Genomic DNA, 13024 nt, shown 5'->3' with positions numbered 1-13024 from the left:
ACGAGAGAAAGCAATTAATGCCTCACGAATAATATTCAATAATATGAGAGTTGTAATGTTTTTCAATAAGGAATAAAGTATTTATGCTATTCTAGAGAACCTAAGTAAACTAGGAAAAATATTTAAGAATAATGCAAAATTCATCCACAATAGTCTAATTATGGTAAAAATCTACTAATAATGAAATTTTATTAAAATAAGGAAAAAACGCGAAATTTGGAAAAATTTGTCTCAGACTTGGCCTATGCGGCCGCATAGCTTTAGAGCATGCGATCGCATAATGCAATTGGTCTGCAACTTTGGGACTTCTGCTGGGTGTATGCGATCGCAGGACTTTAGACATGTGCGGCCGCATGGTTTAATGCTCCAGCTCCGTTCTCTTCAGTTTTAAACACGTTGATCCAATAAATACTCTTCGGCCTTCGTCCCCAACGCAAAACTTGCTTCATTTTGCATCCCGAACATTGTTTCATCAACCATTGCTTTGACGAGCAATCTCATCGCCTATTTCATGTGCTTGGCCCTCGATCGCGTCATCGGCCCCTCGACTATCAACGGATCTTTCCTCGGGCTCGACTTTGGACTTGACTTTGGTACTTGTGCTTCCTGGATCACATCAAGGACTCATCATCAAAAGGTTCGAAGGTTAGGGCCTCCAGTGCTATCTATCCTATCTTTGTGTGAAACAAAGTCCATGTTTGTCATTCAATATTTTAAAACTCTTTTTTTCTAAATAATCATTTTCAATTATACATTCATACAATAAAATATTCTACATGCGAACTTAAAATCTTTCCCAACTTTTTGATCACACATTCTCTAAAAATTCACTATTTAAAACAATATTTTTCCAAAAATGACCATCAAATAGGGCAAATTAGAGTTCAATGGTCATGGTAACATTAAGTGGAGAGTTCAACTTTCATGGTGAACGAAAAATTCGATGACCATAGATGAAATTAAGTCATATAAAAAATTGTTTTTTTAACTTGGAGTGAAGACAAGTATTTATAGCCACTTGTCAATCATATTCTTAAATCCATTTATCTTTTCTAAAAAAAAGGTTAAACCCTAACCTTAAGTATCCCCCATCACTCCTGTCCTGCAGTATCGTGAGGGAGGTAAATCGCAGGTTATGCCTACAAGGGTACAAGGTGGAAGGCTGTTTGTACACTTGTTTGTACACTTGCACTTACCCAAGAGCCAAATTCATATTTCAGGATTCGAACCCTTGACGCAGCAGCCTCAAGCAAAGCTAGATTTCTCCACTTTCCCCTTTTACCACTTGGAGATGTGTCCCGGGGGCATCCATTTATCTTTTCTATTTATACAAAACTTGGTGCTTAATAATGCTACGTAGTTCAACCGAAGTTGCATTATCAATTTAGATGGTAATAAATGATATATTAAATGAAATGTGAAATTAAAATATATCATTTAAGTTTACTTATCATTTAATAACATATTAATGCCGTTGAAAATTTCAGCAGGCTAAATAGCATTAATCGTATATTTATCTGATGGCCTTTTATCCCCCATCACTCCTGTCCTGCAGTATCGTGAGGGAGGTAAATCGCAGGTTATGCCTACAAGGGTACAAGGTGGAAGGCTGTTTGTACACTTGTTTGTACACTTGCACTTACCCAAGAGCCAAATTCATATTTCAGGATTCGAACCCTTGACGCAGCAGCCTCAAGCAAAGCTAGATTTCTCCACTTTCCCCTTTTACCACTTGGAGATGTGTCCCGGGGGCATCCATTTATCTTTTCTATTTATACAAAACTTGGTGCTTAATAATGCTACGTAGTTCAACCGAAGTTGCATTATCAATTTAGATGGTAATAAATGATATATTAAATGAAATGTGAAATTAAAATATATCATTTAAGTTTACTTATCATTTAATAACATATTAATGCCGTTGAAAATTTCAGCAGGCTAAATAGCATTAATCGTATATTTATCTGATGGCCTTTTCAAAGTGTGTCTTTCATTATTTTACCCCAAAAATTTGTGTGATTTTCGAAACTGTGCGCACGCTTTTTCTTCAGAAATCACCGAACCAGCCCACGACCCTCTCACTCACAAACCAGGAAAAAAATGGATGCCCTTTTCTCCGAATTCACATTCCTCTCAGATCAGGCACTCCAAGATAAGAACTTTGATCCATCTAAAATTGAAGATCTGATGAAACTCTTTGAAGTAGAGGCTTACAAGGCATGGGCCGCGGCCGAGCTTGAACAGGAAAAAGAATTTGAAGAATCAGAGAATTACATGAACGAAGCTGAAGGGTATCTTGATTCAGTCATGGAGAGTGCTATGGAAGAATTTCGCCTTTTCGAGGAGGAAATGAATAGGGTTTCAAAGGGGGAATATGAGAGTTTGGTTAATGTCGCTGGGGTTGCCAGAAAAATGGGAAATTCTTTGGAAAAAGTGGCTACTTTTGCTGCAAATAAGTATATTGAAGCTGCTGTTAATTCTGCTACTGCTTCGATGAAATCAGCGATCAAAGCGATTTCTTCTAATGCCAAGAAGGTTCATCCTCTAATATCTTCCAATTCCCATGAAAAATTGGAGTAGATTTCTAAAACCCTCGATTTGGTTTACTGTTCTTGATTATCGTTGGATCTTGTTTAGACTTTTGAAATGATAAACTAAAGTTTCCAGATGCAGGAAATGGTTTGAGATTTCAGTACTTGTTCCTCTGATTATGCTTGTTGGAGCAACCTTATACTTATTGGTTATAGTTTTTGCCTCTGATTATGCTTATTGGAGCAACTTGATACTTATTGGTTTATGATTTTTGTAAGTATTATTTTGTGAAGATAAACTTGAATCTAGCTAAAATAAATAAATAGTGGAAGTTGATCATCTGCTAAGATAAACTTGGATCTAGTTAAAAAAATAAAATAGTGGAAGTTGGTCGTCTGCACAATAGCCTTTTTCCTAATTTTCGAATATATATTGGAAATTGAAACTCTTAAGTAAATTTGTGGAATTGTTCTCTGATCTACAACAAGCAGAATGTTTGTGTGAATTGTTCTCTGATTTACGTAATCACTTGCCTTGCCTCATCTGGAGAATGACCCCTTGTAGCATGACATAGTCAGGTTTGTTGAAGTTCAGAAAAGATTCGAGCCTCCATGTCGCTAAAAGCGTGATATGAGCCTTGTCTTCAGGTCACCAACTCCCTTGACTTTCCGGCACTTGGGCAAGCATCAGCCCTCGTACATAGTCTTATGACTTTGCTAAGACCTATGTTTTTTATAAACAGTCGGCCGTGCCTTGTCACAGTGACCCCCTTTGTGAGGAGGCACCCCTTCTCCCAAAGTTTGGGGCTATTTTGCCGAGTTCCTTAGAAAGAGTTGTCTCGCGTCCCTAGCCCCTAGGTATTCTCTACCTACCCACTTGTGTCAGTTTTGGGGTGCTGTTTTTGCACACATCTCCCTTCTTACTATATATCTCATGAAAAGATGATTGAATTTGAGTGATAAGTGGAAGCTGCAAGCAGTAACACATATTGCTATTTATGATTAAGCAATTTCTGGTTTAAAATATCTGACAACTCAAAGAGTTCAACTTCTTGATTCATTCGTGTGTTGGGGAAAAAAAAAAAAACCTCTTTTGTTCCTTGTGTTGCCGAAGCAGGAGATATTGGAATGCCATGTTTCCGCTGGTTAATTGAAATTTCACTGAATATTCTAAACATTTTCCGCTAGAAAAAAGCAGCTCTCAGGCTTGGAGTTTTTTTTTTTTTCTTTTTTTCACAATGAAACTATAAACTCCTTGATGATCTCCACAATGGTGCAGAACGAGTATCGAATTAGGCAATTATTAGCTAGGGATTCAAGCACAAAGGTGTTTCGGTTCAGGCAAAAATAGAAAATGATATTCTCTTCTGGTTTTTTTTTTTGAAGTATACAAAAATTTGCAACTTTGTTTTCTTGATTCATGTTCTTCCCTGTAATTGTTGGTTGTTTTTTCTTGTAAAGACAACATTAACAAATACCAGTTCATAATTCTGGAACTCACGTAGATATAGGTGAATTAAAGCTGAGCCACAGCAAAATTTTGTGTTCTTGTTTCTTGATTGGTTTATTGTTTGTGAAATTTTGGGTGTTAGGAATGCTTAATCTCCAACAGGCGCTGTTTCTGTTCCAACAAAGTCTTTTAAGAGTCATTTGACCTGTCATTAATTGTTGTTTCAAATTCAGATGAATACTCGATCCCCAGTACTTATTCTTGATTTGGATCAAGAAACTGTTTAAGTTCGATTTGGTCTTTTGATTAATTTTTGACAATACTCAATCAGAACTGATGGCAGGAGATATATTGGTCGCCGATCTGCGGCCCATAGTCAATTATGCTCAATCCATTGTTTACATTTAGTCCCTGTTTGATCCCATTAAATTAAATTACATTACATTCCATTTTTCTCTCTCCTATTTTCAACCACACAATCTTTCATAAAATAATATTACACGTAAATCGAAAACTTTTCCTTCCTTTTCAACCACTCATTTTTCTAAAAAATACTATTCTCCCATTTTCGTTTTCAGGTAATAGAAATCAAACAGGAGCTTATTTGGATTTTCTCAACTACGATGGTCTAAACATTTACGTTCACATATTTTTACTTTTTGTTTAAAAAAAAAAAATCATATATTCCCTGAAAGGTTTCAAGTCTGAGTAAATTCTTGGACTCCTAGTACTGTATGTCGACTAAGATCTATTATACATGTTCTATTGATTCCATCATCCATGCATGAAGAAGAGCAGAGCTACCTTGTTTCGATCTATTTTTTTTAATTTCAAGGAGACATGCGATGAAACAAGTATTGCAATTCTTCTTGAATTTTCTTGATATGTTGTGACTTGTTAATCATTTTTGTGCAAAAGATTCGGAACAAAATGAGAGGTTGATGTTAGGGTTGGGCAAATCTCCCGAATCGAACCGAACCGAACCAAATTCGGCGATTTTTGTCAAATTAAATACCCGAACGGGTATTTGAATTGAGAACCGACAGGTACGGTTCGGTTCTCGGTTCTAGACCAAGAACCAAATAATCGAATAAAAATCGAATCTTTCTAATTTTTTTTATATTGAGTAAATCAAATTATTTTAATTTTAATTTTTCTAAACAAATTAACAAATTAACGATTTCTAAATCCAAATTTGTGGCCCAATAATTTGTTTCATTTCTAATTTTTTAATTTTTGGCCTAATTACCCGTTTTATTGTTTCATTTTTTAGCCAAATAAGATCAAATCAATTAAATAACCCTAAACACCTACACTAAAATGCATAACGTTGTCTAGACTCTCGCACTCACTCTCGCAAATTTGCTAATATTCCAAAATCTATACAATCGTCGGCCGACACTGTGACCTCCGATCGAAGCTGTGACCTCCGTCGACCGAAACTTTGATCGTAGCGATCATTTGAATAAGGTAGTTTACTAGTCTCTGACATTCCAAAATCATTGAATGTATCATTACTTGTATTTATATAATGTTGTTATAAATGTTAGAAAATTTAATTATAGTATAGAACCGAATGGAACCGAACCGAACCGAACCCGAATGGTTCCATAATTATATTTGGACCCGACGATTTCATTTACTAGATACCCGAAAATTTTGGTTCGGTTCGATTCTCTTTAGAACTGAACCGAACCGAACCGCACCCACTCCTAGTTGATGCACAATTCATTAAAATGAAAAATATGATTGTTATCCATCACATCAAACCACCAAATTTGAATTTCTATCTTTTGTGTGGGGGCTCATAACGACTATATTTTTCATTCTTATTCTTCCAAAAATGAGAAACAAACGGGAGCTTAAAGTTGTAAAATTCTGAAGAAAAATTTTATGCAAGTAGAGATGTCAACGAGTCGGCTCAGGCTCAGCTCGGGTAAAATTGATTCTTGGCCAGAGCCGAGCCGAGTCAAACTTTTGCTCACTCAAAAAATGTAGATTAGATCCGAACTTTCGACTTGAGCGGAGTTAGCTCACGATTTTTTTATTTATTTTATATTTAATAACAATTAGCAGCGTGTTGCTTTCATGCTAGCCTGCCTAGGCTAGGAATGCTAGCTTTTCAAATATAATTTTTTTTAAGGATTAGCTTGTTAAGAGCAGAAAATGGCCTGTAACATGAGCCAGCCCGTATGGTTCATCAAGCCACGTCGAGCCACTGGCTGTTCAAACCAACGAGTCAAATTGACATCCTTACACGCAAGTTACTTTTCAAGTAAATACTTTAAGTCCTTAAAAAGTTAACAAAACTAAAAAAGAAGTATAAAACCCCTTTTTTTTTTTAATTTTATTTTATCATAGATATGATTGGCTATGAACTACTTGTGACCAACGAACACCTAATGTGACTATAGTACCTTGCTTCAATTTGTATACTTGTGCCGGCTAGTTCCAAGCATGTGACCCCATGAGTAACCATAGATTTGATTAGAAAAGAAATGGTATGGTCTGTATTAAAATTTGATAAGTGAACGACCCTAAACTATTTTATGATCATCATTCAGAATAGAGGACAAAGTCACGCTTAAAGTTTTATTCTGCAAAATCTTCTGGACATGCTTTAATTGTGATCGACAAATACTGGATGTGATTGTAAGCTGGCCAGTCCTAAGAATTTAGCTGTCATATGTGACTAATTATTATAAGGCCGTCAAACATAATTTTTTACAAGCGTAAGAATATTTAAATATTTAAATAAAGGGTAATTGGCACAAAACGCTCCTACCTTTAAGGTTTATTGTGGAAAACATCCACACCTTTTATTTTTTGACATTTTTGTCATTATTTCCACATCTTTGCGAAAAACATCATTTTCACCATTTTTTAATATAAAATGACCAAAATACCCTCCTATTTAAATAAAATCCAAAAATAAAGAAAAGAAAAATAAAGAATAAATTACAATCTTACTCCTAAATGTTTTAAAAAATGCAAGTGAGTCCAAATAATTATTAAAAGTCTTAATAGCACAAAACGTCTATATGTTTGGTCTATAGTGTAAAAAACATCCATACGTTTCAAATTGGTGAAATGGATGTTTTCCACAATTAAACGTGGAAATAGGGATGAAAACGCTAAAAAAAAGAAAAAAAAAGAAAATTTAGGACGTTTTTCTGCAAGAAGTGTCAAACGTAGGGATATTTTTTACTATTAGCCCTTATTAAAATATTAAAAATAACAAAAACTCTCTCTCTCCCCCTCTCTCTCTTCTCTTCTTCTCCAAATGGGCCAACCATCTTAGAAGCCAAAAAATTCCAGCAAACTACCATCCAAATTGCTGGACTACCATACCACCGGAAAACTCTCACTTCCTTCTACACATACCACCCAACATCTAATCTTGAAACCTTCATGCCAATAGATTTGTTAGGAATTACAAGCTAAAATACCCAACTCGTGAATGTAAATATTGGCGGCATCACCTATTTCAGAAAGACTCATGTCATTTCCAACACACTAATCGATTATACTCACTAAGGCGCCTCTCTTCATAGTCTTAAAACATCAACAGATAGTTCAGCGGTATGGAGGTTTGACGATTTGGACGATGGTTAGTCGAAATTTTTTCACTTCTAATGTGGCAGTCCAATTTGAAGAAGAAGATAAGAGAGAGATAGTTTTTTTTTTAAATATTTTAATAAGGCCTAATAGAAAAAAAAAATACCTACTTTTGACACTTGTTGCAGAAAATGTCCCTACGTTTCAATTTTTTTGACGTTTTCATCCATATTTTCACGTTTCATTGCAGAAAACGTTCCTTTTACCAATTTGAAATGTATGGACGTTTTTCACACTATAGACCAAACGTAGGGATGTTTTATGCTATTAGGACTTTTAATAATTATTTGGACTTATTTGCACTTTTTAAAACATTTAAGAGTAAAATTGTAGTTTATTCTTTATTTTTCTTTTCTTTTTTTTGGATTTTATTTAAATGGGAAGGTATTTTAGTCATTTTACATTAAAAAATGGTGAAAAGGACGTTGTCCGCAAAGAAAGGTGAAAATAAGGGTAAAAATGTCAAAAAATGAAAGGTGGAGACGTTTTCCACAATAAACCTTAAAGGTATGGGCGTTTTGTGTCAATTACCCTTTAAATAAACAACCTTCTTATACTAAAATAAAAGACTCTATGCAATTCAAATAAATAAAATTTTCAAAGAAGCAACACTTTGTTGCAAAACCTTCAAACAATACAAGCATGTGTTGTGTTATGTGTACATTGGGGTACCATAAAGATGTCCATAATGGACACCCAATACCCCCTATTGGACAAGCTTCTAGGCCGTCCAATAGGGGGGTGCCGCATGTCCATAATAAACACCCTTATGACACCCCCAATATACAAGGAGAATCATCCATACAAGCATATTCATAATAATTTCAGATCATAAAGCACCACAATGCCCAGGAGCCCATCCAATAGGGGGTGCTGCGTGTCCATAATGAACACTCTTATGGCACCCCATTAGACAAGGAGAATAATCCATACAAGCATATTCATAATAATTTCAGATCATAAAGCACCATAATGAGATCATAAAGCCCCATAATGGCACTATTTATGCCTTGACTGAAATTAAGTGAAAATATCAAAATATCACATCCAAAAAATTATTAATAGAGAAATTAAAATTCCTCTTGAAGCTCTCCTCTGGGTTATGGAAAAAAAAATTAAAAAAAAAATTGAAATTTCGAAAAATCGAACATACTATGTTAAACCAAAACTCCATTATTTTCAAAAGTTTTAATTGATTCGAAGTTAATGTTAACATTTTCAACTTTTTTCACCAAAACTTTTTCAATCCAAAACCAAAAGTACTCAATATATCAAAGATTCAAGAACGAAATATTTTGAGAAAAAAGGAACAATAATTTAAAATCTTACCTTAGATCAGTTTTTTTAGATTTTTTAAAACCTTCAACAGAATAAAAAATTTGTTTGACTAAAGGAGTGGAATTAGATGCAACAGTTGTGTGTAGGAATTAATAGGCTTTTTTGGTGAAGATTATGAGAGAAATAGATTTCACGATCTCCTCGATTCCTCTAAGCACTTATTATTTTTTGTGGAAATTACAGGAGTCCAGGAATTTAAAGATCCTAATACAAAAATCAGGTGGGAAAGTTTTATATTCAAAATTCAGATATTAATTTAAATATTAATATTAATAATATTAATACTAAATACTTTCATCCCCATTTCAACCCTAAAATTCAAAATTATTTTACAGCATCTTCTCTTCTCACTCTTTCCAGTTAACCTGTCGTCGCCCACTGCTGGAGACCACCGCCAAACTCATAGCGATGGTCGTTCACCGGCTCGCTCGGGTGGAAGCACAGCAGTTGCATCTTGTGGCGATTGGAAATTTCATCGTCGATATGGCATTTGCTTGGGGTCATGAGCACCGGTTCTTCTCTACTCACTACAGTGATGACGATGGACTTGTGAGCGTGCTTCTTCTCTCCTCACCTTTTGCTGGCAGCATCGTGATGGTATGGTGTGGATCTAGGTGACGATATGGTGTGGTGGATCTAGGTAGCGGTGTGGTGTGGACCGTGTGGTGTGGTACGGTGCTGGCGATGGCTGTAGTGGTCAGTGTATTTTTGGTCGATGTTTGTCGGTGGTTGTGGTGGTGTGGTGAAGGACATGACGGTAGTTTGTTGGTGGTTTGGTTCAGGTGGCGATGGTGTGGTTCAGGAGGTGATGGTGGTGGGTTTTTTTTTTTTTTTTTTTTTTTTTTTTTTTGTATTGTAGGTAACGGAAGTGGAGTATTTTTTGTTGGTGGGGGGTGCGATGCAGACGATGGCTTGTTGGTTACGGAAGGGATGATGTGGTGGTGCATTGTTGGGGACTTGTGGGTGGTGGTATCAACGACGAGATAGTGGTCGGCAGTTGTGTGGTAGTGTAGTGCAGACGGTTGCTATGTTTTGGTGGTCGTTCTTCTTGTCGTTGGCGATTGCGATGATCGTGGTGGTGTTGTGGCGGGCCCGGGGTGTAATAGTAATTTGACCAACTATTTGGTTACTCTTTGACCAACTATCAGTGGTGGATTAAGATTAGGGACAGAGCGTTTGGTGTATTTGACCAACCGTGTGACTAAAAAATAATCTATGACAAACAAATTTGAAAATATGTGACCCATAGATAAATTGTGACCTGCAATTTGAATGATTTGCGATCTCGAAATAATCAGTAACCTACAAAAAATTTTATTTGTGACCACGAAATAATATGTGACCAGTAAATAAATCTGTGACCTACAATTATGAATATGTGACCATTAATTGTATAACTGTGACATTATTATATTTATTTAATAAATATTTTTAATTAATTAAATATATACTTGAATTTTGAATTTTCAAATTATGTACCCGATTTTTGAATTGATGTAAATAGTATATCTGAATTATGAATTTTCCCTTATTTTTTTAGTGATTTGATGGGTTTTTGGGCCTTTTTTACATGGCCCCATGAAATCTTGATGCGTAAGGAAGTGGTGTAGTTTGCCTTGGGCTAAGGTTGGAGTGCTTGTTATCAACAAATATAAACTATTTCTACTTGAATCATTTATATAAGATACGAGTACATTAGAAAAAATAAAAGAAAAATTATATTTTCAAATACATTAATTACATTTTTTAAGGTACCGTTATTTACATCTACAGTTTTTATATATGCATCCCACTTTATATACATTCCTATTAAAATTTTAAAAAATTACTATTTTCATCCACGTCAAACTTCCCATATTGTCCTAGTTAAATTCATTCATTTAAACATGATAGATCAATATAAATTTCTATATTCATCCCACTATAAATACATTCTTAATAAAATTTCGAAAATTACTATATTTATCCAATCACTATCAATATTTAATCTGATCCTTACTATTTATTTTTTATATTGTCAGATACTTTAGTATTCAGTTATAAAGGTTGACAAATCCCCCCCCCCCCTTTTTTTGGAATTTATAGGATTCTCTCAAAGATATACTGCTCATGCAACCAAACAAATCCCTCATTGAATCATATATTCATTTTTTTTTTTGCCTATAAACTCATAATTTTGGTTGTTTGTGTTTCGATTGATAATTTTAAGTTTGTTTCCTTTTATAATGTAAGAATATTGGACAAGTATTGAAACTTATTTTGAAATTATTCGTATATTTTTATCTGTCAAATCAATACTTTAAAAAATCATAAAAAATAATATTCCATTATTCATATCATGAAATTTTTTTAACTCTAATAATGTGTTGATTTTTTATTTTTATTTTTTGAATTTTCATTGAAGATTATGTTTTATGATTAGGGTTTTATGCTTTTAGTTAAAGATCATGTTTTATGATTATTAGAATTTTAGTCAAACACAAACTCTAAAAGAATTTATGAAAATAAACATTATTAGCGCATTTGATTGCAAATATGAAATTTGCATGAAAAAAAATAAATTTTAGGTAATTCAATTGTTTAGAACTCATTTGCATGAAAATTGTCAATTAATTGCATTTGATTGATTTAATTTTCAATTTAGAAAATATTATACTTGTCCGATTTTTACGGGTGAGTAGATGAGAGACAGTGAATAGATGAGAGAGAGAAAGAGAGAGTGAATTCTCTGAAAAATAAAATTCTACTTCACCTAAAAAAAATATTTTTCTTGATTTTGAGGAAAATATGGTCACGTGACCAAAAGTAGGAAAATATTTTTCATGAAGTCAGTCAAACAGCACAAAAGTAAGAATTTGAGTGGAAAAAAAATACATTTTTCATGAAAAATAATGGTAATGAAACGCACCCTTAGTTAATGAATTTAAGACAATATATTTTTATTTAATTTTATATATGTTTATTTAGGTAAATTTATATAAAATAAAAAATATAATATAATTTATCTTTTTGAAAGTAAATGTAAATAATGGTATCCTTTTTTTAATTTATATGAAAATATAAATAAGCATATCTTTATAGAAGGGAAGGAATATAAAAGATAAAATACCATTACTCTCTCTTTCGCTCCTAATTTCACGCTATCCTTATCCTCGACATAGCCTAAATGAAAGCCCTCAATCAATTACTGAATCTCAATCTCCATTATAAAAAATTGTGAGTCTGTGACCAAAACCCTAATATTTGACACATTCCAAAACCAACATATAAAATCCATCCAAATGTTGATTTTAACCAAAAAGTGTTTTGATCAAATCCATTGTTAGAGCATCTCCAACGCAATCGTGGATTGCTTGAACAATTATGTCATATAAGTAAGAATATGAGGTGTTTAAAAAATTATTCTTTAATTAAGTTGAGAAGGACTCTGTCAAGTTGATGCGATTAGGAAAAATAGACAATATCTAGAATTTCGTCTAGATTCAAAAGCTCTATTAATCAAAGTGACTCAACAAAATGAATATTTATTTTCAAAATTATATTTTCTTGGTAGATATAGAAACGATTTTTTTTATTATTTTTGTTATTTTTAAGAAAATAAAGGATACCTAGATAGCGATCCATAGAGTGCATTGGAGAATAATTTTAGTACTGAGGTCTATTTCTTAGGCATTAATGCCACACGTAGACATAAATTTTCGAAATTCATCGGAATTTATGTCTTAGAATCCATCCCGGGATCTTTGGAAAGATTGATCGACCAAGTTCATCAGAATTTGTGTCTTAAAATTTTCGAGCATATCTTATAACTTGAACTCATTGAATATTTTTAAATTTCAGACTCATAACATAATTTCTTGGCTCGACCCCTAATCCGATGAAGCTGAAAAAAAAAAAAAAATTAATAATAATAAAAAAATGGCGTGCTTGCAAGTTATTTTTCCGCTAGGCGAATATTCGGATTCTCAACCTAAATACATGACATAGGAAAGTCCAAAGCAGAGCGGTAGACCCATACCCATATGCCATAGCCGTACCTTACTCAGTATTCACGTGGAGATGTGGCGCACCCTCATTCCTACTTCGT

At 33.8% G+C, this 13024-nt stretch overlaps 1 protein-coding gene across 1 annotated transcript; it reads left to right on the top strand.

Annotated features, from left to right (window-relative positions):
• Window positions 1-1994: 1994 nt before the first annotated feature.
• LOC111394781 lies at window positions 1995-2797 on the top strand. The gene has a single exon (XM_023020764.1). It carries the CDS (start codon window positions 2101-2103, stop codon window positions 2578-2580), a length of 480 nt encoding a protein of 159 aa, XP_022876532.1. The 5' UTR covers window positions 1995-2100; the 3' UTR covers window positions 2581-2797.
• Window positions 2798-13024: the final 10227 nt, after the last annotated feature.

The sequence above is a fragment of the Olea europaea genome, chromosome 5, assembly GCF_002742605.1.
Source record: "Olea europaea var. sylvestris chromosome 5, O_europaea_v1, whole genome shotgun sequence".
NCBI classification, from domain to species: domain Eukaryota; kingdom Viridiplantae; phylum Streptophyta; class Magnoliopsida; order Lamiales; family Oleaceae; genus Olea; species Olea europaea.
This window is presented reverse-complemented; position numbering and strand designations above follow the sequence as displayed.